Here is a 25,418-nt window from a genome sequence, read left to right as displayed (position 1 = left end):
AACATTGTTAGAATAAAGGCTACTTTAACCGCTATACTAAAATTCTAAAGGCATATATCAATCCAACTCTATACCAATCAAATAAGGGAAAACGATAACTGCAAGAAACAGCGGCAATGTTACCACTTGTCTGTACCTCAGTCCAGATAACAGCGAGATAGGTCTATCCACGCTTATTGCTCTGAGAGTGGAGCCCGATACTTGACACAAAACAAAGCTTGAAGCGCTACATAGCTTATGGATGTAGTGCATAACTTGCAGTACATTCCACTTGTTACAGAAAATCAAAAGGGGATTCAACAAATGAAGCAATTTCTCACTCTTTAGAACATTTTGGTAAGGCACTGAATTATCCAAAAGGTTTCGAACAAATTGCTTATAATCAAGAGCTTATTATCATATTATTTATCATGTAAGTCCAAATTCAATGCTGAATATATAGGACTGCGTTAGCTAATAAACTAATAGATCTAATAAATCGCAAACATAACTAATAAATCATAAAGATTAACTTCTGTGAAAGACTCCAGCAATTCTGCTAATGCTACATAAGTGGAAAAACTGTTCCTCACTCCTTTAGGGAGCTTCAGGCATTGCATACATGACTATCAAAAACACACTGAAAGGCAAGATTCTTTCTGTATTCCTCACAGTTCCTGACATTCAAATCTTCAGTATATCCGTTCTTCACCGAATACAATCCAGCGGACCATTTACTGGGGCTGATTTAGAGCAGTTGAGTTGTTTGATCGTGTCCTTGGCTGCTTTTCGTACACTTCTGATCTTCCAGCAGTAAAGGATCGGGTTAAGAGACGAATTAAAGTAGGACAAAGTTGCTGTCATTTCGAAAGCAATTTGAAATTCGCCTCCAGACATTCCACCATATATCATGAACATAACTACAACGAAAAACGGAGTATAGCACGTAACTAGTGCCAGCTGCACCCATATTGCGCTGGAAACTGACTTCTTGTATCGTGCTATATTCAGAGGGGCTCGTCCTCCGTTAGTTTGTTCTTGTGGGACTGCGTGTACTTGAAGTTGATGTCGAAGCTGGCGAAAAATCTTTCCATAGGAGAAGCCAGAGGTTGTGAGAGAAAATAGTGTATCGACAGTGGCTATAGTAAAGGCTACACTAACATTCCAAAGGTATATTGATCCAACTGATATGCCAATTAACCAAAAGCAGGAGATAACTGCACGAACTCGAGGTAATGTTATAACATGTCTGTACCTTAGTCCAGATAACAGCGCTATGAGTCTGTCCACGCTTATTGCGCCGGATGTTAAGATCGATACTTGACACAAAACAAAGCTTAAAAACTTATGCAGCATTTCTATGTAGTAAAAGATTTTCCAGTTTATTAATGTTGTTACCGAAGACGAATGAAAAAAGACGGTAATTGGGTGTATGATAAGTCCAACAGAAAGATCAGTGATTGCCAGACACCGGAACAGAAGTTTCGTTGGAGGATGAAGGGAAGTCTCTTTATGAAGAGCAACAAGGATCAAAGCATTGCCCAATGATGCAGTGATGGACAGCAAAATGTTCAAGGTTGAAAGAAATACGGCTATTCCTGTTGGGATTGACGGTTTGTTTGCTTCGTTCAGTTCGATTGTGGTGTTTTCGTTGACGGTGAAGTTCGCCATTCTTGTTCACTGGCTCATTCAAGGTTGTATCCAGGATTCCCTTGCTTCCAGAACCTGATGAGATGCTCTTCTCTTCAGTAACGCTTCTTCACTCTTACTGAGAATGAGTTTGTTTAAGGTTATCTCCGCACTATAACTGTGGAAAAGCCAAGAGAAATTTCCTTCGAGTTTTAGTCAGCGAGTATCACTTTGTGTTAGAATCGAACTGCGAACGTGAGAGACAACGGCAGACGACTGGATCAGCAACTGGCAACGAGCAAGAGCCAAATTTTACAATCACACAGTGTTTGACAAACCGAGTGTCAAAATTTGTTGTTTGTCTACTTGGCCACCTATTTTACTCCCGGCTCACAAAGTAAACTAAGAAATAAACTAAGGAAATTCATCCACCGATGTGTGTTCTGCGCCAATCAGACCTGTTGTATGGTGTTTTCCCGATTGCATATGAGTACTAGTTTTAAGGCATCGCATGCTTATTTATACTGTGGGTGCATAAGTTATCCGAATTACGATTAATTCATATGTAAATTAAAGTAGAAAATGTAGGAGTAATGAGAAGTAATAACGTATTAACACGGATTTAAAATTACTTTTTGAAGTGGCAAGGGAAAGCAGAACATATTACTGCAGCGTAATATACAATATTCACTGGCTTAATTGAGTGACTACATTAGTGTTAAACAGGTTAAAACAACTGAGGGATATGGGAAAATTTTAGTGAAAAACATTTGTACACGAAATAAACCTCTCAACACAGAGCTTTTGGAAACGATACTGCACGATAATCGTGTGATTTTCCCGTCTGCCTGTGTTTTCCTCAAACAGAATGGCTAAGGATTGTTGCTTTTTGAAATTTCTCCGGCGTAGTGGACGGAAGAACATTTGATACGTTTTCGATCAGAGCGAAAACGCCTTTACCAGACTTCTCTGGCGTAGTGAGAACGTGACGTTATTAGTCGGGCATGATAAACACTGTTGATTGGCCTAATTGACTGAGTTACATTAGTTTCAAACAGGTCAAAACAATTGAGATATGGGAAAAATTACAAATAAACTTTTGAAAACAGAGCTTTTCGTAACGGCAACAGCACGGTACGAGTTTTCCTCAAACAGAAGTCCAAAATGACCGCGGGGGTTGTTGTTTTGAAAAACTTTCTCTGGCGTAGTGTGAAGGGAAAACATTTGATGCGTTTTCAGAGTAAAAACGCTGTTTTCAATTAATTTCTCTGGCATAGTGTGGACAGGACGTTATTAATTAGTCGGCCATGATAAACACTATTCATTGGCCTAATTGATTGAGTTACATTAGTTTCAAACAGGTCAAAACAATTCAGATATAGGAAAATTTCGGTGAAAAAACATTTGTACACTAAGAAATTAAATAAACCTCTCAAAACAGAACTTTTCGAAACGACGACAGCACGATAAACATTTGAATTCGCTGTGCGAGTTTTCCTCCAACAGAAGTCCAAAATGACCGGGATTTTACTTTTTCAAATTTTTCTGGGGTAGTGTGAACTGAAAAACATTCGATGCTATTTCAGAGTGAAAACGCCGTTTTCAAACTTCTCTGGCTGGCGAAGTGTGAACGTGGTCTTATTAGCCGGGCTTGATAACGACTATCCATTGCCCAAATTGATTGAGCTGCATTAATTTCAAACAGGTAAAAACAATTGAGATATGGGAAAATAACCGAAATAAACATTTCTACACGTACAAATAAACTTTTAAAAACAGAGCTTTTCGAAATGAGGACGCGATAAACATTTGATTTCCCAGCGCAAGTTTTCCTCAAACAAAAGTCCAAAATGACCGGGGATTGTTACTTTTAAAAACTTTCTCCGGTGGACGGAAAACATTTAATACATGACGTTTTTCAGAGTGACAACGCTGTTTTCAAACTTCTCTGGCGTAGTGTGAACGGGGCATTATTAGCCGGGCATGATAAACATAATTCATTGGCTTAATTGATTGAGTTACATTAGTTCAGGTTGGAACAATTGAGAGACGGAAAAATATCAATGAAACATTTGTACACTGCAAATAAACCTCTCAAAACAGCGCTTTTGAAACAATGACAATGACACGATAGCCATGCGATTTCACTGCCCAAGATTTCCTCAACCACAAATCCAAAGTGACCAGTGATTGTTACTTTTTTTCAAAATTTTCCGGTGTATTGTGGACGAAAAACATTTGATACGTTTTCAGAGTGAAAACGCGTTTTTCAGACTTCTCTGGCGTAGTTTGAACCAGGCCTTATTAGCCGGTCATGATAAACAATATTCATTGGTCTAATTGACTGAATTACATTAGTTTCAAACAGGGTAAAACAATTGAGATATGGGAAAATATCGGTGGAAAACATTTGTACACTTGAAAATAAATCTCTCAAAACAGAGCTTTACGAAAGGATGACAGCACGATAATCGTGTGATCTCACTCCCTGCCAGAGTCTTCCTCAAACAGAAGTGCAAAATGGCCGAGGATTGTTGCCTTTTCAAATTTCTCCAGTGTAGTGTGGACTGAAAACATTTGATGTGTTTTCAGAGTGAAAACGCTGTTTTCAAATTTCTCTGGCGTAGTGTGGATGGGGCGTTCTAAGTCGGGCATGATAAACACTATTCATTGGCCTAATTGATGAGTTACATTAGCTTCAAACAGGGTAAAACAATTCAGATATGGAAAATAGCTGTAATAAACAGTTTTACACTTTCAATAAAACACTCTCAAAACAGAGCTTTTCCGAAACGATGGCAGCACGATAATCATTTGCCTTTCCTGCTTGAGTTTTCCTCAAGTCCAAAATGACCGCGATTGTTGCTTTTTCAAGTTTTTCTGGCGTAGCGTGGACGGAGAAACACTTCATGCGTTTTCAGAGTAATACCCCGTTTTCAAATTTCTCTCGCGTATTGTAGACGGGGCGTTATTAGTCGGGAGTGATAAACACTATTAATTGGCCTAATTATTTGAGTTACATTAGTTTCCAACAGCTTAAAACAATTTAGATACAGGAAAATAACTGTGCTAAACATTTGTACACTCATAAATAAACTTCTCAGACTAATACAAGGTTGGGATGTCATTTAATTTCGGTTCTTGATTTTGTCGATGAAAGAGCCTCTTTCCAGTTTCTAAGTTGAAAAAATAGTTATAACTACTTTCCCATCTAAAGTGCCTCGGCCGCCTCAGGCATTTATCAGTGAACTAGCATGGACTAGAACTCAAATTATAAGACAACGGAAAATGATCTTTAATTGCTGGTAATGACAATTGAGTAATCGACGGAGAATGACAGGTCCACTGATGGGGTTGGCTAATGCATGGGAAAGGTGAGAGAAAAACACATGTTACACTTAACGTGGCGGTGAATCAATCCAGACAACGACAAATAAAAATCCTCGAGCGATCCGAGAAGTCAGTTTACCTTCGCTGCGCTTTCTAAACATGGCCAAACTTTCTGGATCAAATTTTACAAACGTTACTGAGATGACCGCACAAGGCGACACACCAAATCTCGCACAACAAGTCAGTATCATCACTATCATCATTAACGGCATCACTTGTCCCTTTACAGTTCTGTTTAATGTGTTGGTGATAATGGCCGTAAAAAGAAGACGAAGACTCCAAAGCAACGCTAACATCTTGTTGGCCTGCTTAGCGGCAACTGACGCACTAACTGGTCTAGTAGTACAGCCATCCTTTATCGCATGGAAAACATTTTATCTCCTTAATTTTAAGGGTATCGAACGTAGCGTGGCTGAAGATTGTCACAAGTTCTTTCTGCACACCTTGACCGTCTGTTCGTCGCTTCATCTGATTTTGATTACTTGCGAGAGACTAATAGCAATTAAATTTACCATGAGCTACCCATACATTGTCACTAAACGGAAAATTAAGGTGGCAGTGATCATTTTTTGGGCGTTTTCTTTTATTTCTCAAGGCATTAAATATGTTTCCAATGACGTCATTATAAGAATTACGTTTCATTCAATAGTTTCTTTAGCAATGACTTTCTGTATCTTTTTCATCACCGCAACCTATGCTGTTTTGTACCGTGAATCACGTCGCCACGAAAGCAGGATCAAAACCCAACAGCTACCCCAAGAAGAAGTGGAAAGGTTTGTTAAAGAGAACAAAGCGCTCAAGACCACTGCGTTTGTAGTGAGCGCTGTACTGCTAAGTTTCCTTCCAATGGCTTTAACTATCTTTTCAGTAGCAGTAGGAGTGAAGAAACATTTAAACTTAGACGCTGTGCTTGTTGTATCGATGCCGTTGGCTGGCACTTGCGCCGTATTAAACTCGCTGCTGAATCCGTCAATATATTGTCTGCGCCAAAAAGAAATGAGAAAATTTGTGTTTCGAACTCCATGTAAACCTGTGGAACACGCTATGAACTGAACTGACCATTGCAAGAGAACTTGAAAACCGGTGCCTTGTAAATCAGCGTAACTTGGACGAAGCGTTTCGATTCTTGAAAGAGACAATTGGTTCATTATTACTTATGTTAAAGTAACGAGATCGAAATAAATATATTGACCCAATAAAAAAGAATACATTTTTATTCCCAGAGTTCCTTAATGGTTTATATTTTCTAATTTTTCACTATAATTTGCTTTTTGTATAGTGTTGTGGCATATGTAAACTGAGTAGTTTAGAACAAAAACCGTTCTTAAAGTTTTCCCTGTAGAGATGTATCAGTATGAGTACTGTTAAAATAAGGCTTATTTTTTGATTAAGGCTGTTACCATGGCAACATCTCATCTAATAGCAGGCAGATATATTCCTCATTTTGGCCTAAACTCCTTAATATTTATACTTTCCTTCGGTGAAATTTTTCCATACTTTGGCACACCATGGAAATGATATTGTCTGACATTTTGAATTGATAAAAAGCAACGTTATTCAGACGGTTTTTCTAATATTCTGTAATTTGTCGTTCTTCTAAATATATTAGATTAGCTCTGACAGATTTTAGCAAAAATAGGGTATTTTATAGGAATTGTATGTGATTACTAATTTCAGAGTAAAACGCGGTTTTCAAATTTTTCTGGCGTAGTGTGGAGGGGGCGTAATTAGTCAGGCATGATAAACATAATTCATTGGCTTAATTGATTGAGTTACTTTAGTTACAAATAGGTTAAAACAATTGAGATACGGAAAAATATCAATGAAAAACATTTGTACACTTGCAAATAAAAATCTCAAAACAAAGCTTTTCGAAAGGATGACAGCACGATAATCGTGTGCTTTCCCTGCACGGGTTTTCCTCAAACACGAATCCAAAATGACCAGTGATTGTTGCTTTTTCAAATTTTTCTGTCGTAGTGTGGACGGAAAAACATTTGATGTGTGTTCAGAGTGAAAACGCCATTTTCAAATTTCTCTGGCGTTGTATAGACGTAATATTATTAGTCGGGAATGATAAACGTAATTCATTGGTTTAATGGATTGAGTTAAATTAGTCCCACACAGATTAAGACAATTGAGATATGGGAAAATATCGGTGAAAAACGCACACTTACAAATAAAACTCAAAACATAGCTTTTCCAACCGCTTACAACACGATAACTATGTGATTTCACTGCCCAAGATTCCTAAAAATGATCAATGACTGTTGCTTATTTCAAATATCTCTGGCGTAGTGTGGACGAAAAACATCTGATGCGTTTTCAGAGTGAAAACGCCGTTTTCAAACTTCTCTGGCGTAATATATGTGTGGACGGGGCGTTATTAGTCGGGCGTGATAAACAAAAATTCATTGGCCTAATTGATTGAGTTACGCTAGTTTCAAACGAGTTAAAATAATTGAGATATGGGAAAATATTCGTGAAAAACATTTGTACACTAACAAATCAACCTCTCAAAACAGAACTTTTGGAAAGGACGACAGCACGATAATGATCTGATTTCTTTGCCCGAGTTTTGCTCAAGTCCAAAATGACCGGGATTGTTTCTTTTTCAAATTTCACAGACATAGTGTGCACGGAAAAACATTTGATACGTTTTCAGAGTGAAACTTCGTTTTCAAACTTCCGTGGCGAAGTGCGGATGGGGTATTATTAATCGAACGTTATAAAAAATATTCATTGGCTTAATTGATTGAGTTACATCAGTTTCAAATAGGTTAAAACAACTGAGATATGGAAATAACTGTACTAAAGAAATAAATTACTGTACTAAACATTTGTGCACTCACAAATAAACCTCTCAGACTAATACATGGTTGGGATGTTAATTTCGGTTCTTGGTTTTGCATGAAAGAGCATATTTTCAAGTTTTCAAGTTGAAAAAATAGTTATAACTACTTAAAACTTTCCCTTCGAACTGTCTCAACCGCCTCAGGCATTTATTAGTGGGCTGGACTGGAACTAAAATAACAAGACAACCCAAATGAACTTTAATTCCTGATAATGACAATTGAGTAATCGGCCGAGAATTTAAGGGCGACTAATGAATTCGGCTAATGGATGGGAACCGTGAGAGAAAAACACATGTGACACATACCGTGGCGGTGAATCAATCGAGACAACGACAAATAAAAATCCTCGAGCGATCCGAGTAGTCAGTTTACCTTCGCTGCGCTTTCTAAACATGGCCAAACTTTCTGGATCAAATTTTACAAATGTTACTGAGATGACAGCACAAGGCGACAGACCAAATCTCGCACAACAAGTCAGTATCATTACTATCATCATTAACGGCATCGCTTGTCCCTTTACAGTTGTGTTTAATGTGCTGGTGATAATAGCCGTGAAAAGAAGACGGAGACTCCAAAGCAACCCTAACATCTTGCTGGCCTGCTTAGCGGCAACTGACGCACTAACTGGTCTAGTAGTACAGCCATCCTTTATCGCATGGAAAACGTTTTATCTCCTTAATTATAATGGTATCGAACGTAGCGTGGCTGAAGATTGTCACAAATTTTTTTTACGCGTCTTGGGTGTCTGTTCGTCGCTTCATCTGATTTTGATTACTTGCGAGAGACTAATAGCGGTTAAATTTACCATGAGCTACCCATACATTGTCACTAAACGGAAAATTAAGGTGGCAGTGATCATTTTTTGGGCCTTTTCTTTTATATCTCAAGGCATTAAATACGTTTCCAATGAGGTCATTGTAAGAATTACATTTAATCTAATAGTTTTTTCAGCAATGACTTTCTGTATCTTTTTCATAACGGCAACCTATGCTGTTTTGTACCGTGAATCACGTCGCCACGAAAGCAAGATCAAAACCCAACAGTTACCCCAAGAAGAAATGGAAAGGTTTGTTAAAGAGAACAAAGCGCTCAAGACCACTGCGTTTGTAGTGAGCGCTGTACTGCTAAGTTTCCTTCCAATGGCTTTAACTTTCTTTTCACTGGCATTAAGAGTGAAGAGACATTTAAACTTGAACGCTGTGCTTGTCGTATCGGTGCCGGTGGCTCGCACGTGCGCAGTATTAAACTCGCTACTGAATCCGTTGATATATTGTTTGCGCCAAAAAGAAATGAGAAAATTTGTGTTTCGAGTTCCATTCAAATCTATGGAACCCGCTATGAACTGAACTGAACATTGCAAGAGAACTTGAAAACCGGTGCCTTGTAAATCAGCGTAACTTGGACGAAGCGTTTCGATTCTTGAAAGAGACAATTGGTTCATTATTACTTATGTTAAAGTAACGAGATCGAAATAAATATATTGACCCAATTTAAAGAATACATTTTTATTCCCAGAGTTCCTTAATGGTTTATATTTTTTAATTTTTCACTATAATTTGCTTTATGTATAGTATTGTGGTATATGTAAACTGAGAAGTTTAGAACAAAAACCGTTCTTACAGTTTTCCCTGTAGAGATTTATCAGTATGGGTACTGTTAAAATAAGGCTTATTTTTTGGTGTTCAATTTTTGGATTAAGGCCGTTACCATGGCAACATCTCATCTAATAACAGGCAGATATACTCCTCATTTCGGCCTAAACTCCTTAATATTTATACTTTCCTTCGGTGAAATTTTTCCATACTTTGGCACATCATGGAAATGATATTGCCTGACGTTTTGAATTGGTACAAAGTAAAGGTTGTTTAGACGGTTTTACCAATATTCTGTAATTTGTCATTCTTCTAAATATATTAGATTAGCTCTGACAGATTTTAACAGAAATAGGGTATTTTATAGGAATTGTATGTGGTTACTAATTTCAGAGTAAAACGCCGTTTTCAAATTTTTCTGGCGTACTGTGAACGTGGCGTAATTAGTCAGGCATGATAAACATAATTCATTGGCTTAATTGATTGAGTTACTTTAGTTACAAATAGGTTAAAACAATTGAAATATGGGGAAAAAATCAATGAAAAACATTTGTACGCTTAAAAATAAACCTCTCGAAACAGAGCTTTTCGAAAGGGTGACTGCACGATAATCATGTACTTTCCCTGCACGGCTTTTCCTCAAACACGAATCCAAAATGACAAATGATTGTTGCTTTTTCAAATTTCTCTGCCGTAGTGTGGACGGAAAAACATTTGATGTGTGTTCAGAGTGAAAACGCCATTTTCAAGTCTCTCTGGCGTTGTGTAGACGTGGTATTATTATTCATTGGCTTAATTGATTGACTTACATTAGTCCCACACAGGTTAAGACAATTGAGATCTGGGAAAATATCGGTGAAAAACACACACTTACAAATAAAACTCTCAAAACGTAGCTTTTCGAACCGATGACCACACGATAACTATGTGATTTCACTGCCCAAGATTCCTAAAAATGATCAATGACTGTTGCTTATTTCAAATATCTCAGGCGTAGTGTGGACGAAAAACATTTGATGCGTTTTCAGAGTGAAAACGCCGTTTTCAAACTTCTCTGGCGTAATATATGTGTGGACGGGGCGTTATTAGTCGGGCGTGATAAACAAAAATTCATTGGCCTAATTGATTGAGTTACGCTAGTTTCAAACGAGTTAAAATAATTGAGATATGGGAAAATATTCGTGAAAAACATTTGTGCACTAACAAATAAACCTCTCAAAACAGAACTTTTGGAAAGGACGACAGCACGATAATGGTGTGATTTCTCTGGCCGAGTTTTGCTCAAGTCCAAAATGACCGGGATTGTTTTTTGTTTTCACATTTCACAGACATAGTGTGCACGGAAAACACATTTGATACGTTTTCAGAGTGAAACTCCGTTTTCAAACTTCCGTGGCGAAGTGCGCATGGGGCCTTATTAGTCGGGCGTTATAAAAAATATTCATTGGCTTAATTGATTGAGTTACATCAGTTTCAAATAGGTTAAAACAACTTAGATATGGAAATAACTGTACTAAAGAAATAAATTACTGTACTAAACATTTGTGCACTCACAAATAAACCTCTCAGACTAATACATGGTTGGGATGTTAATTTCGGTTCTTGGTTTTGCATGAAAGAGCATATTTTCAAGTTTTCAAGTTGAAAAAATAGTTATAACTACTAAAAACTTTCCCATCAAACTGTCTCAACCGCCTCAGGCATTTATTAGTGGGCTGGACTGGAACTAAAATAACAAGACAACCCAAATGAACTTTAATTCCTGATAATGACAATTGAGTAATCGGCCGAGAATTTCAGGCCCACTAATGAATTCGGCCAATGGATGGGAACCGTGAGAGAAAAACACATGTGACACATACCGTGGCGGTGAATCAATCGAGACAACAACAAATAAAAATGCTCGAGCGATCCGAGTAGTCAGTTTACCTTCGCTGCGCTTTCTAAACATGACCAAACTTTCTGGATCAAATTTTACAAATGTTACTGAGATGACAGCACCAGGCGACACACCAAATCTCGCACAACAAGTCAGTATCATCACTATCATCATTAACGGCATCACTTGTCCCTTTACAGTTCTGTTTAATGTGTTGGTGATAATGGCCGTGAAAAGAAGACGAAGACTCCAAAGCAACCCTAACATCTTGCTGGCCTGCTTAGCGGCAACTGACGCACTAACTGGTCTAGTAGTACAGCCATCCTTTATCGCATGGAAAACGTTTTATCTCCTTAATTATAATGGTATCGAAAGAAGCGTGGCTGAAGTTTGTCAAAAGTTTTTTTTGCACACCTTGATTGTCTGTTCGTCGCTTCATCTGATTTTGATCACTTCCGAGAGACTAATAGCAATTAAATTTACCATGAGCTACCCATACATTGTCACTAAACGGAAAATTAAGGTAGCAGTGATCACTTTTTGGGCGTTTTCTTTTATCTCTCAAGGCATTAAATATGTTTCCAATGAGGTCATTGTAAGAATTGCGTTTAATTTAATAGTTTCTTTAGCACTGACCTTCTGTATCCTTTTTATCACCATAACCTATGCTATTTTGTACCGTGAATCACTTCGCCACGAAAGCAGGATCAAAACCCAACAGTTGCCCCAAGAAGAAGTGGAAAGGTTTGTTAAAGAGAACAAAGCGCTCAAGACCACTGCGTTTGTAGTGAGCGCTGTACTGCTAAGTTTCCTTCCAATGGCCTTAGCAATCTTTTTAATACTAGTAGGAGTGAAGAAACATTTAAACTTAGACGCCGTGTTTGTTGTATGGGAGCCGTTGGCTCGCACTTGCGCCGTATTAAACTCGCTACTGAATCCGTTGATATATTGTTTGCGCCAAAAAGAAATGAGAAAATTTGTGTTTCGAGCTCCATGGAAGCGTGTGGAACCCGCTATGAACTGAACTGAACATTGGAAGAGAGCTTGAAAACCGGTGCCTTGTAAATTAGAATAACTTCGACGAAGCGTTTCGATTGTTGAAAGAGACAATTGGTTCATTATTACTTATGTTAAAGTAACGAGATCGAAATAAAAACATTGACTTAATTCAAAGAATACAACTTTATTCTCAGAGTTCCTTAATAGTTTATATTTCCTAATTTCTCACTATAAAATGCTTTCTCTGTAGTGTTGTGGTATGTAAACTGAGTAGTTTAGAACAAAAGCAGTTCCTTGAACATCTAAACGCACAATCAGAATTATCACATATTATTGACAAATGTTTCTCATTTCATTAAACGTCAGTTATAAAACACCGGAAACAAAGCCCGTACCAGTGAAGAGAAAGACACGTACCTAATTCAGTTTGCTTTATTTAAAATCTAGAAGAAATCTCGAGCTTATAACCTAACTGATTATGAAAATTGTAAATTATTGTTGTTTTAAGTAACGATATCCAGTTCTTTCTACGTTTTAGAAGCAGTATTAACTCCACATTTCGGCCAAATCGCCCGTGCATTGAATTGTTGTTTTAAGGTGGCTCCCAAGAGTATTTACGAACACCCTCCCTAACAGGAAACTTAGTTAAATTCTCTTAAAGTTTTCCCTGTAGAGATTTACCAGTATGGGTACTGTTAAAATAAGGCTTATTTTTTGGTTGTGAGTTTTTAGATCAAGGCCGTTACTATGGCAACATCTCGTCTAATGACTGGTAGATATATCAGTCATTTGGGCCTAAGCTCCTTAATATCAATGAAAAACATTTGTCCACTTGCAAATTAAAATCTCAAAACAGAGCTTTTCGAAAGGATGACAGCACGACAATCATGTGCTTTCCCTGCACAAGGTTTCCTCAAACACGAATCCAAAATGACCAGTGATTGTTGCTTTTTCAAGTTTCTCCGGCGTAGTGTGGACGGAAAATATTTCACGCGTTTTCAGTGAAAATGCCGTTTTCAAATTTCTCTGGCGGAGTGTTGACGGGGTGCTGTTAGTCGGGCACGAGACTCAAATCATGTGATTTCGCCGTCTGACTGAGTTTTCCTCAAACAGAAGTCCAGAATGACCAGTGATTGTTGCTTTTTCAAATTTCTCCGGCGTAGTGTGGACGGAAAATATTTCATGCGTTTTCAGAGTGAAAACGCCGTTTGCAAATTTCTCTGGCGTACTGTGGACGAGGCGTTATTAATCGGGCATGATAAACACTGTTCATTGGCTTAATTGATTGTGTTACATTAATTTCAAACAGGTGAAAACAATTGAGGGATATCGGAAAATATCGGTGAAAAACATACCCTTACAAATAAACTTCTCAAAACAGAACTTTTCGGAACGATGAAAACAGGTTAAAATAATTGGAACAGAAACTTTCGAGCGATGACAGCGCCATGATTATTAGATTTCCCCGTCTAGCCGAGTTTTCTTCAAGTCCAAAATGACCGGGATTGTTGCTTTTTCAAGATTTTCTGACATAGTGTGGACGGGAAAATATTTCATGCGTTTTCACAAAGAAACCCTGTTTTCAAATTTCTCTGGTGTAGAGTGGAGGGGGCGTTATTAGTCAGACACGATAAACATAATTCATTGGCTTAATTGATTGAGCGGCATTACTTTTAAACTGGTTAAGAAAACTGAGATACGGGAAAATATTGGTGAAAAACATTTGTACACTTACAAATAAACCACTCAAAAGAGAGCTTTTGGAAACGATGACAGCACCATAATCCTGAGATTTCCCTGCTCGAGTTTTCCTCAAACAGAACTCCAAAATGACCGCTGGTTGTTGCTTTTTCAAATTTTTCTGGCGTAGTTTCGACGGAAAAAGATTTGAGGCGTTTTCAGAGTGAAACCCCTTTTTCAAATTTCTCTAGTGTAGTCGGATATGATAAACACTATTCATTGGCCCAATTGATTGAGTTACATTAGTTTCAAACAGGATAAAACAATTGAGATATGGGAAAATAACTTTACTAAGCATTTGTACACTCATAAATAAACCTCTCAGTCTAGTACATGGTTGGGATGTTTAAAATTTGAGTTATTGGTTTTGGATAAAAGAGCATCTTTCCCAGTTGCTAAATTGAAAAAAATAGTTATAACTTCTAAACCGCCTCAGGCATTTATTAGTGGACTGCACTGGAACTAAAATTACAAGACAACAGAAAATTGCCTTTAATTACTGATAATGATAATTGAGTAATCAGCCGAGAATTTAAGCCGACTAATAAATTTGGCTAATACATAGGAACCGTGAGAGAAAAACACATGTTACACTTAACGTGGCGGTGAATCAATCGAGACAACAACAAATAAAAATGCTCGAGCGATCCGAGAAGTCAGTTTACCTTCGCTGCTCTTTCTAAACATGGTCAAACTTTCTGGATCAAATTTTACAAATGTTACTGAGATGCCTGCACAAGGCGACACACTAAATCTCGCACAACAAGTCAGTATCATCACTATCATCATTAACGGCATCACTTGTCCCTTTACAGTTCTGTTTAATGTGCTGGTGATAATGGCCGTAAAAAGAAGACGAAGACTCCAAAGCAACCCTAACATCTTGCTGGCCTGCTTAGCAGCAACTGACGCACTAACTGGTCTAGTAGTACAGCCATCGCTTATCGCACAGAAAACGTTTTATCTCCTTAATTATAATGGTATCGAACGTAGCGTGACTGAAGGTTTTCACAAGTTCTTTTTGCGTGTCTTGACTGTCTGTTCGTCGCTTCATCTGATTTTGATTACTTCCGAGAGACTCATAGCGGTTAAATTTACCATGAGCTACCCATGCATTGTCACTAAACGGACAATTAAGGTGGCAGCGATCGTTATTTGGGCCTTTTCTTTTATGTCTCTAGGCATGAAATATTTTTCCAATAACGTCATTGTAAGGAATATGCTTAATTTAATAGTTTCTTCAGCTATGATCTTCTGTATCCTTTTTATCACCATAACCTATGCTATTTTGTACCGTGAATCACTTCGCCACAAAAGCAGGATCAAAACCCAACAGTTGCCCCAAGAAGAAGTGGAAAGGTTTGTTAAAGAGAACAAAGCGCTCAAGACCACTGCGTTTGTAGTGAGCGCTGTATTGCTAAGTTTCCTTCCAATGGCCTTAGCAATCTTTTTAGTACTAGTAGGAGTGAAGAAACATTTAAACTTAGACGCCGTGTTTGTTGTATGGGAGCCGTTGGCTCGCACTTGCGCCGTATTAAACTCGCTACTGAATCCGTTGATATATTGTTTGCGCCAAAAAGAAATGAGAAAATTTGTGTTTCGAGCTCCATGGAAGCGTGTGGAACCCGCTATGAACTGAACTGAACATTGGAAGAGAGCTTGAAAACCGGTGCCTTGTAAATTAGTGTAACTTCGACGAAGCGTTTCGATTGTTGAAAGAGACAATTGGTTCATTATTACTTATGTTAAAGTAACGAGATCGAAATAAATATATTGACTCAATTTAAAGAATACATTTTTATTCCCAAAGTTCCTTAATGGTTTATATTTTCTAATTTTTCACTATAATTTGCTTTTTGTATAGTCTTGTGGCATATGTAAACTGAGTAGTTTAGAACAAAAACCGTTCTTACAGTTTTCCCTGTAGAGATGTATCACTATGAGTACTGTTAAAATAAGGCTTACTTTTTGGTTGTCAATTTTTGGATTAAGGCTGTTACCATGGCAACATCTCATCTGATAACAGGCAGATATATTCCTCACTTTGGCCTAAACTCCTTAATATTGATGCTCTCCTTCGGTGAAATTTTTCCATACTTTGGCGCATCATGGAAATGATATTGTCTGACATTTTGAATTGTTAAAAAGCCAACGTTATTCAGACGGTTTTCCTAATATTCTGTAATTTGTCGTTCTTCTAAATATATTAGATTAGTTCTGACAGATTTTAACAAAAACAAAGTATTTTATAGGAATTGTATATGATTACTAATTTCAGAATAAAAACGCCGTTTTCAAATTTTTCTGGCGTAGTGTGGAGGGGGCGTTATTACTCGGGCGTGATAAACATAATTCATTGGCTTAATTGATTGAGTTACTTTAGTTACAAATAGGTTAAAACAATTGAAATATGGGGAAAAAATCAATGAAAAACATTTGTACGCTTAAAAATAAACCTCTCAAAACAGAGCTTTTCGAAAGGGTGACTGCACGATAATCATGTACTTTCCCTGCACGGGTTTTCCTCAAACACGAATCCAAAATGACCAGTGATTGTTGCTTTTTCAAATTTCTCTGCCGTAGCCGTGGACGGAAAAACATTTGATGTGTGTTCAGAGTGAAAACGCCGTTTTCAAATCTCTCTGGCGTTGTGCAGACGTGGTATTATTAGTCGGGCATGATAAACATAACTCATTGGCCGAATTGATTGAGTTACATTAGTCCCACACAGGTTAAGACAATTGAGATATGGGAAAATATCGGTGAAAAACATACACTTAGAAATAAAACTCTAAAAACAGAGCTTTTCGAAACGATGAAAATACGATAACCAAGTGATTTCACTGCCTAAGATTCCTCAAAATGATCAATGATTGTTGCTTTTTTCAAATTTTTTCTGGTGTAGTGCCGACGAAAAACATTTGATGCGTTTTCAGAGTAAAAACGCCTTTTTGAGACTTCTCTGGGGTAGTGTTGACGGGGCGTTATTAGTCGGGCGTGATAAACATAATTCATTGGCTTAATTGATTGAGTTACATTACTTTTAAACAGGTTAAAACAATAGAGATACGGGAAAATATTAGTGAAAAACATTTGGACACTTAGAAATAAACCTCTCAAAACAGAGCTTTTGGAAACCATGACAGCACGATAATCATATAATTTTTCTGCTCGAGTTTTCCTCAAACAGAACTCTAAAATGGCCGCTGGTTGTTGCTTTCTTAAATTTCACCGGGGTGGTTTACATAATGAAAACGCCTTTTTCAAACTTCTCTGGCGTAGTGTGGAGAGGGCGTTATTAATCGGGCGTGATAAACAAAATTCATTGGCCTAATTGATCGAGTTACGCTAGTTTCAGACAGGTTAAAATAATTGAGATATGGGAAAATATTAGAGAAAAACATTTGTACACTTACAAATAAACCTCTCAAAACAGAACTTTTCGAGCGATGACAGCACGATAATCATTTGATTTCTCTATCTAGCCGAGTTTTCATCAAGTCCAAAATGACCGGGATTGTTGCTTTTTCGAATTTTTCTGGTATAGTGTGGACGGAAAAACATTTGAGGCGTTTTCAGAGTGACACTATGTTTTCAAATTTCTCTGGCATAGTAGGGCGTGATGAACACTGTTCATTGGCCCAATTGATTGAGTTACATTAGTTTCAAACAGGTTAAAACAATTGAGATATGGGAAAATAACTTTACTAAACATTTGTACACACAAAAATAAACCTCTCAGACTAATACGTGGTTGGGCTGTTAATTTCAGCTCTTGGTTTTGGATAAAAGAGCATCTTTCCCAGTTTCTAAATTGAAAAAAATAGTTATAACTTCTAAAAAATGTTCCCATCTAAGTGGCTCAACCGCCTCAGGCATTTATTAGTGGACTACACTGGAACTAAAATTACAAGACAACGGAAAATTACCTTTAACTGCTGATAGTGATGATAATTGAGTAATCGGCCGAGAATTTAAGGCCGACTAATAAATTTGGCTAATACATAGGAACCGTGAGAGAAAAACACATGTTACACTTAACGTGGCGGTGAATCAATCAAGGGAACAACAAATAAAAATGCTCGAGTGATCCGAGAAGTCAGTTTACCTTCGCTGCGCTTTCTAAACATGGCCAAACTCATCTCTGGATCAAATTTTACAAACGCCACTGAGATGACAGCACAAGGCGACACATCAAATGTCGCGCAACAAGTCAGTATCATCACTATCATCATTAACGGCATCACTTGTCCCTTTACAGTTCTGTTTAATGTGCTGGTGATAATGGCCGTAAAAAGAAGACGAAGACTCCAAAGCAACCCTAACATCCTGCTGGCCTGCTTAGCGGCAACTGACGCACTAACTGGTCTAGTAGTACAACCATCGCTTATCGCACAGAAAACGTTTTATCTCCTTAATTATAATGGTATCGCACGTAGCGTGGCTGAAGTTTGTCACAAGTTCTTTTTGCGTGTCTTGACTGTCTGTTCGTCGCTTCATCTGATTTTGATTACTTCCGAGAGACTCATAGCGGTTAAATTTACCATGAGCTACCCATGCATTGTCACTAAACGGACAATTAAGGTGGCAGCGATCGTTATTTGGGCCTTTTCTTTTATATCTCTAGGCATGAAATATTTTTCCAATAACGTCATTGTAAGGACTATGCTTAATTTAATAGTTTCTTCAGCTATGATCTTCTGTATCCTTTTTATCACCATAACCTATGCTATTTTGTACCGTGAATCACTTCGCCACGAAAGAAGGATCAAAACCCAACAGTTGCCCCAAGAAGAAGTGGAAAGGTTTGTTAACGAGAACAAAGCGCTCAAGACCACTACGTTTGTAGTGAGCGCTGTACTGCTAAGTTTCCTTCCAATGGCCTTAACAATCTTTTTAGTACTAGTAGGAGTGAAGAAACATTTGAACTTAGACGCCGTGTTTGTTGTATGGGAGCCGTTGGCTCGCACTTGCGCCGTATTAAACTCGCTACTGAATCCGTTGATATATTGTTTGCGCCAAAAAGAAATGAGAAAATTTGTGTTTCGAGCTCCATGGAAGCGTGTGGAACCCGCTATGAACTGAACTGAACATTGGAAGAGAGCTTGAAAAGCGGCGCCTTGTAAATTAGTATAACTTCGACGAAGCGTTTCGATTGTTGAAAGAGACAATTGGTTCATTATTACTTATGTTAAAGTAACGAGATCGAAATAAAAACATTGACTTAATTTATAGAATACAACTTTATTCTCAGAGTTCCTTAATAGTTTATATTTCCTAATTTCTCACTATAAATTGCTTTCTCTGTAGTGTTACGTTGTGGTATGTAAACTGAGTAGTTTAGAACAAAAACTGTTCCTTTAACATCTAAACGCACAATGAGAACGATTTCCAATTCTGTCTACGTTTTAGAAGTAGTATTAACTCCACATTTCAGTCAAATCGCTCGTAGATTGAATTGTTGTTCTAAGGTGGCTCCCAGAGTATTTACGAACACCCTCCCTAAAAGGAAACTTAGTTAATTTTTCTTAAAGTTTTCCCTGTAGAGTTTTACGAGTATGGGTACTGTTAAAATAAGGCTTATTGTTTGGTTGTCAATTTTTGGATTAAAGGCGTTGCTATGGTAACATCTCACGTAATGACAAGCAGATATACCAGACCTCATTTTGGTCTAAACTCCTTAACATTTATGCTTTCCTTCGGTGAAATTTTTTCATATTTTTGCACATCATGGAAATGATATTGCTTGACATTTTCAGTTGGTAAACAGTCAAGGTTGTTCAGACAGTTTTTCCAATATCCGGTAATTTGTCACCCTTCTAAATATATCAGATTAGCTCTGGCAGATTTAAACAAAAACAGGGTATTTTATAGCAATTGTATGTGATTACTAATTTCAGAGTAAAAACGCCGTTTTCAAATTTTTCTGGCGTAGTGTGAAGGGGTCGTTATTAGTCCAGCATTTTAAACATTTTTCATTGGCTTAATGGATTGAGTTACTTTAGTTACAAACAGGTTAAAACAAATGAGATATGGGAAAATATCGATGAAAAACATTTGTACACTTACAAATAAAACTCTCAAAACCGAGCTTTTCGAAAGGGTGACTGCACGATAATCATGTGCTTCCCTCCAAGAGTTTTCCTCAAACACAAATCCAAAATGACCAGTGATTGTTGCTTTTGCAAATTTCTCCGGCGTAGAGTGGACGGAAAATATTTCATGCGTTTTCAGATTGAAAACGCCGTTTTCAAATTTTTCTGGCGAAGTGTGGACGAGGCGTTATTAGTCGGGCACGATAAACACTTTTCATCGGCCCAATTGATTGAGTTACTTTAGTTTTAATCAGATTAAAAACAATTGAGATATGGGAAAATAACTATATTAAAAATTTGTACTCTGATAAATAAACATCTCAAACTAATACATGGTTGGGATGTTAATTTCCGTTCTTGGTTTTGGATAAAAGAGCATCTTTTCCAGTTTCTAAGTTGAAAAAATAGTTATAACTACTAAAACTTTTTCCCATCGAGGTGTCTCAACCGCCTCAGGCATTTATCAATGGACTGGACAGGAACTAAAATTACAAGACAACGGAAAATTACCTTTAATTGCTGATAATGATAATTGAGTAATCGGCCGAGAATTTAAGGCCGACTAAGAAATTTGGCTAATGCATGGGAACCGTGAGAGAAAAACACATGTCACACTTAATGTGGCAGTGACAATCCAGACAACAGCAAATAAAAATCCTCGCGGATCGAGCGATCTGAGAAGTCAGTTTACCTTCGCTGCTCTTTCTAAACATGGCCAAACTCTCTGGATGAAATTTTACAAACGTTACTGAGATGACAGCACAAGGCGACACACCAAATCTCGCTCAAGAAGTCAGTATCATCACTATCATCATTAACGGCATCACTTGTCCCTTTACAGTTCTGTTTAATGTGCTAGTGATAATGGCCGTGAAAAGAAGACGAAGACTCCAAAGCAACCCTAACATCTTGTTGGCCTGCTTAGCGGCAACTGACGCACTAACTGGTCTAGTAGTACAGCCATCGTTTATCGCATGGAAAACATTTTATCTCCTTAATTATAATGGTATCGAAAGAAGCGTGACTGAAGGTTTTCACAAGTTCTTTTTGTGCGCCTTGACTGTCTGTTCGTCGCTTCATCTGATTTTGATCACTTGCGAGAGGCTAATAGCAATTAAATTTACCATGAGCTACCCATACATTGTCACCAACCGGAAAATCACGGTTGCAGTACTCATTTTTTGGGCGTTTTCTTTTATCCAAGGTATTGGATATTTTTCCAATAACGTCATTTTAAGAGTTGCATTTAATTTAATACTTTCTTTGGCTATGACCTTCTGTATCCTTTTTATCACCATAACCTATGCTGTTTTGTACCGTGAATCACGCCGCCACCAAAGCATGATGAAAGCCCAACAGCTACCCCAAGAAGAAGTGGAAAGGTTTGTTAAAGAGAACAAAGTGCTCAAGACCACTGCGTTCGTAGTGAGCGCTGTATTGCTAAGTTTCCTTCCAATGGCCTTAGCAATCTTTTTAATACTAGTAGGAGTGAAGAAACGTTTAAACTTAGACGCCGTGTTTGTTGTATGGGAGCCGTTGGCTCGCACTTGCGCCGTATTAAACTCGCTACTGAATCCGTTGATATATTGTTTGCGGCAAAAAGAAATGAGAAAATTTGTGTTTCGAGTTCCATGCAAGCCTGTTGGACCCGCTATGAACTGAACTGAGCATTGAAAGAGGGCTTGAAAAACAGTACCTTGTAGAAGAGAACTAGCGATGGTGTAATCGCCACGCGGGCGCTGGGTTGACATTGACGCAATCAAACTACACGACTAAAATGAAAGCAAATTTTTCCTACTGTGACCAAAGTCAAGTTTAATGAACCTGTACTTAAACCAGAAACACCAGAATAGCACCATATCGCTAACCACTAACTGTTAACGTCTTCCAGTTGAAAAACTAGCTGTTATATGTCGAAAATTATACTGAAAAATCCAACAGTAAACATATACCTGCAGATGGCCTATTGCGCGGGCAAAACAAGTGCGAGATACGCAAATGTTTTACTTACTGTGACAGGAAAAAATGTAACGGGCGCCGTAAAGGTTTTGAAAAGGCTGTCAGAGGCGCTAAAAGCGCTGTTGCAATGATTTTAATACTTAAAACATACCAAAAATGGTTTTTGTTATCATTTACCATGGAGTCTTGAGATCTTTATAAATGTGTTTGCTTTCCTGTATGTAAAGGCGAATTTTAAGGAAATCTGTGAAAAAATATCCTTTCGTTCTTTTTTCGGCAAAATGCGGATGTCAGCATGTTAAGATTCAAAGCTAATTATCTCGAAATAATGCGAGGCTAACACCATTTTTCTTTATGGATTCCAATAGCCTTTGCAAGGATCTACTTTTTCCGCGTGGTCCTAATCTGGCGCAAAAACCTTTGTATTTAGTAGGCACCGTCCTTAAAGAATAAAACTTTATTCCCAGAGTTTCTTTATTATTTATTATATTTTCTAATTTCTCACTGTATCTTGCTTTCTGTATAGTGTTGTGATATGTAAGCTAAGTAGTTTAGAAGAAAAACCGTTCTTTGAACATCTAAACGCACAATCAGAATTATCACATATTATTGACAAAGATTCCTCATTTCATTTAACGTCTGTAATAAAACACAGGAAACAAGCCCGTATTAGTGAAGAGAAACACCCGCACCTAGCCCAGTTTGCTTTAAATAAAATCTTAAAGAAATCTCGAGCTCATAAGCTAATTGATTATGAAAATTGTAAATAATTTTTGTTTCAAATAACGAAAGCCAGCACGTGGCAAAAGACAGAGGTGTCGAACCCTGCAAATTACACGCGGATAACAGCGGAAACCACGCAGACCTATGACCTCTAACGGCTCTACTCTGGTGAAATGTCCTCCTAAAAACAGGATTGTTGCTTAGCGAAATATTGAAAGATCCCCCTATCTACCATACAAAAGGAGCAGATCCTCAAAAATATGATATTTCGAGCAAAACTCTCAAAGGGGCTATTACACGTGGGTAGGAGTTGTGTAGGCCTGTCAACCCATTGTTATCACTATTTCTACGTATTAGAAGTAAAATTCCACACCACAGCCAAATAGCGCGTGGATTGAATTGTTGTTTCAAACTTGTAGCTGTTTACATATGCTCGTCAGTACATTAAACATATTGACGTTTTTAGGTCTCTTAACGGTCAATATCCTTTTTCTTTTGATATATATGTCTTCGGAATTAAGTTATTCAGTAATATTTCTCAATCTTTCTTGAAGCATCTGCGAAACGAGAAAATGCTGCCATTACGTGGGTGACCTCCAGCCACTGTACACCAATAGCCGTTCCCGCCGTTCACACTTCAACAGAAAAATGTCGGGTTAGAAGGTGTGCCCCCTTAGCTCGTCTTCGGTCAAACCCACGTGGACGAATCGGAGACAACTGAAATAGCAGCAAATTGGAGGCAAAAAAAACTCGTTGATTGTGTGCATGGAAGATGTGACGGTTTAGTGTCTGCTTTTCCAATATCTAATTGCTCCTGATTCCCCGTCCCCCGCCCCCGTCCCCGCCAAATCACCCTCCTCAATTATTTAGACAGGCCATAACTTTCTTTACTTTGTTTGAAAATTAAGACTTGCCATCCGCTGCTATCCACGTTAAAAGTACCAGTACCACCCTAAAAGGGCCTCGCCATCTTCTCTAGCTATGCGTGTATATGTCCTTTTTCTGACCGTGTGAATCAAATTATCACTGTCACATGTTTATAACTTAGACTTAATCGCTTTGAATCAACCAGATTAATCTTTTCTGCTTTGCTATTTCATACTTGTTGCGACAGGACCTTTGCAATCTTCAATGAACTAAAGTGTAACAAATAGGAGACGGACATCGAAATGGGACTGTTTCTGGCGCGAAAATTGTGGTTATTACAAATTTGCATCACAACGGAGCGTGCAAACGCTCATAATTATTCATAGCAAGTTTAGTTCATTTGCATTCGCCTTCGCCGGTTCTTGTTCCGTGGATGTCGTTGCAAAAATGAAAACCTTTGCCACGCCAGGCTTGTAAAAAAGTGGACTTTCACGTTGGTAAAAGAAGATATAGCTGGATCTCAGAGACAACGATACATTTAACGGACGCTTCAAATTTGGCTTTTGGAATAATAGGAAACAACGTGTGTTTCGTTCTGATATGCTAAGTCGAGCTTCGTCTTTCCAAACGTGGCTGTTGTGTCTTCTTGGGTATTTTCCAGGTTGGTAGTTATATGTAGACATAGAAACCACTTCTTATTGAATATGATATTGCTCTTTGTGCTTATACACAGTTGTTGGAAATACAGCAAACGGGAGCGATTACTGTAACGTGTACGCTGTCGAGAAAAAAATTTAAGCTTGCGTGCGTCTACATATTTGTTTACTGTTTGACACACACCTTTATAGACATTTTATTTGTAGGTTCAAACTAGAGTTTGTAACTTGATATACTCTGAAAAATTGTATTTTTTTTAAAGATCAATTTGGACGTGCAACGCTTGCCACAAGCTTGCGACAGATGTGCGACAAAAATCGTCTCTTGTAAATCAAACCTACAATTTGGTTGTGAAATTGTAGTTCGATTGTTGCAGTGTTAAGCTGTATTTTCAATGTTTTTCTCCGCTGTAGGCTTGTTAAACAACGACAGAAAACGAGACAAGATTACACTAATCGAGGTGAAGTTGTTGTCCTCTGTTAGCCATTTTGACACTGGCTGAATATTTTGATGGCAAGCATCAGTTTGTGAGGTCGTTTGACTCGAAGTAAACCTTCTCTAATGTGAATCAAGGACTTTGGGAAATGCAGATCATTATTTATGATGGCCTTTACTGGTAAACGATAAAAAAAGTGATCTTGTATTGTAGTACTATTTGTTGGCGCATCCATGCAAGGATTTTATCAGAATGCATAAATGGCGTACAGAGAAGTCGGCCCTGGAAACCGGCGCTTTTTGGTGTGGGAAGCGATGAGGTAGTTTGAGATCGGTGAAGTTGGTATGCCCTCCTTGAGTCAAAATTAATCAAGTTTAGAGTCATGAACGGTTGCTTTTTCAGAAATTTCATTGTATTTTCTGAACTGTTATTTCTCTTAAAAATCATTGCTTAATTTGAAGGATTTTGCGCAACTGTACTATCAAAATTTTCATAGTATCAAGCAAGCTTTTTCAGGAAGGAAATTACTTATTGTGGCACTCTCAATGTAAAATAGAGAGCTTACGTAATCACGACAGACAACGTCGATTAAAAACATATTTTTCTATATTTTACCTA

The 25,418-nt window shown here is 37.8% G+C and overlaps 7 protein-coding genes across 7 annotated transcripts; 6 read left to right on the top strand and 1 right to left on the bottom strand.

Annotated features, from left to right (window-relative positions):
* Positions 1-462: 462 nt before the first annotated feature.
* Positions 463-1,803, bottom strand: LOC149101241 (histamine H2 receptor-like). Its single transcript, XM_089275847.1, has one exon. It carries the CDS (start codon positions 1,648-1,650, stop codon positions 688-690), a length of 963 nt encoding a protein of 320 aa, XP_089131973.1. The 5' UTR covers positions 1,651-1,803; the 3' UTR covers positions 463-687.
* A 2,997-nt stretch (positions 1,804-4,800) lies between these two features.
* On the top strand, positions 4,801-6,220 carry LOC149101240 (trace amine-associated receptor 13c-like). Its single transcript, XM_089276344.1, has one exon. It carries the CDS (start codon positions 5,098-5,100, stop codon positions 6,049-6,051), a length of 954 nt encoding a protein of 317 aa, XP_089132470.1. The 5' UTR covers positions 4,801-5,097; the 3' UTR covers positions 6,052-6,220.
* Positions 6,221-8,079: 1,859 nt separating this feature from the next.
* Positions 8,080-9,367, top strand: LOC149101239 (trace amine-associated receptor 13c-like). Its single transcript, XM_089276348.1, has one exon. It carries the CDS (start codon positions 8,246-8,248, stop codon positions 9,197-9,199), a length of 954 nt encoding a protein of 317 aa, XP_089132474.1. The 5' UTR covers positions 8,080-8,245; the 3' UTR covers positions 9,200-9,367.
* A 1,915-nt stretch (positions 9,368-11,282) lies between these two features.
* On the top strand, positions 11,283-12,491 carry LOC149101238 (histamine H2 receptor-like). Its single transcript, XM_089276281.1, has one exon. It carries the CDS (start codon positions 11,395-11,397, stop codon positions 12,346-12,348), a length of 954 nt encoding a protein of 317 aa, XP_089132407.1. The 5' UTR covers positions 11,283-11,394; the 3' UTR covers positions 12,349-12,491.
* A 2,190-nt stretch (positions 12,492-14,681) lies between these two features.
* On the top strand, positions 14,682-15,872 carry LOC149101237 (histamine H2 receptor-like). The gene has a single exon (XM_089276284.1). The coding sequence runs from the start codon at positions 14,749-14,751 to the stop codon at positions 15,700-15,702; it is 954 nt and encodes a 317-aa protein (XP_089132410.1). The 5' UTR covers positions 14,682-14,748; the 3' UTR covers positions 15,703-15,872.
* Positions 15,873-18,102: 2,230 nt separating this feature from the next.
* LOC149101236 (histamine H2 receptor-like) lies at positions 18,103-19,291 on the top strand. Its single transcript, XM_089276359.1, has one exon. The coding sequence runs from the start codon at positions 18,192-18,194 to the stop codon at positions 19,146-19,148; it is 957 nt and encodes a 318-aa protein (XP_089132485.1). The 5' UTR covers positions 18,103-18,191; the 3' UTR covers positions 19,149-19,291.
* Positions 19,292-20,713: 1,422 nt separating this feature from the next.
* Positions 20,714-21,820, top strand: LOC110041139 (histamine H2 receptor-like). The gene has a single exon (XM_020746415.2). The coding sequence runs from the start codon at positions 20,912-20,914 to the stop codon at positions 21,818-21,820; it is 909 nt and encodes a 302-aa protein (XP_020602074.2). The 5' UTR covers positions 20,714-20,911.
* Positions 21,821-25,418: the final 3,598 nt, after the last annotated feature.

The sequence above is a fragment of the Orbicella faveolata genome, unplaced genomic scaffold, assembly GCF_042242905.1.
Source record: "Orbicella faveolata isolate gen_17 unplaced genomic scaffold, um_ofav_v1 contig_4, whole genome shotgun sequence".
In the NCBI taxonomy this organism is placed as follows: domain Eukaryota; kingdom Metazoa; phylum Cnidaria; class Anthozoa; order Scleractinia; family Merulinidae; genus Orbicella; species Orbicella faveolata.
This window is presented reverse-complemented; position numbering and strand designations above follow the sequence as displayed.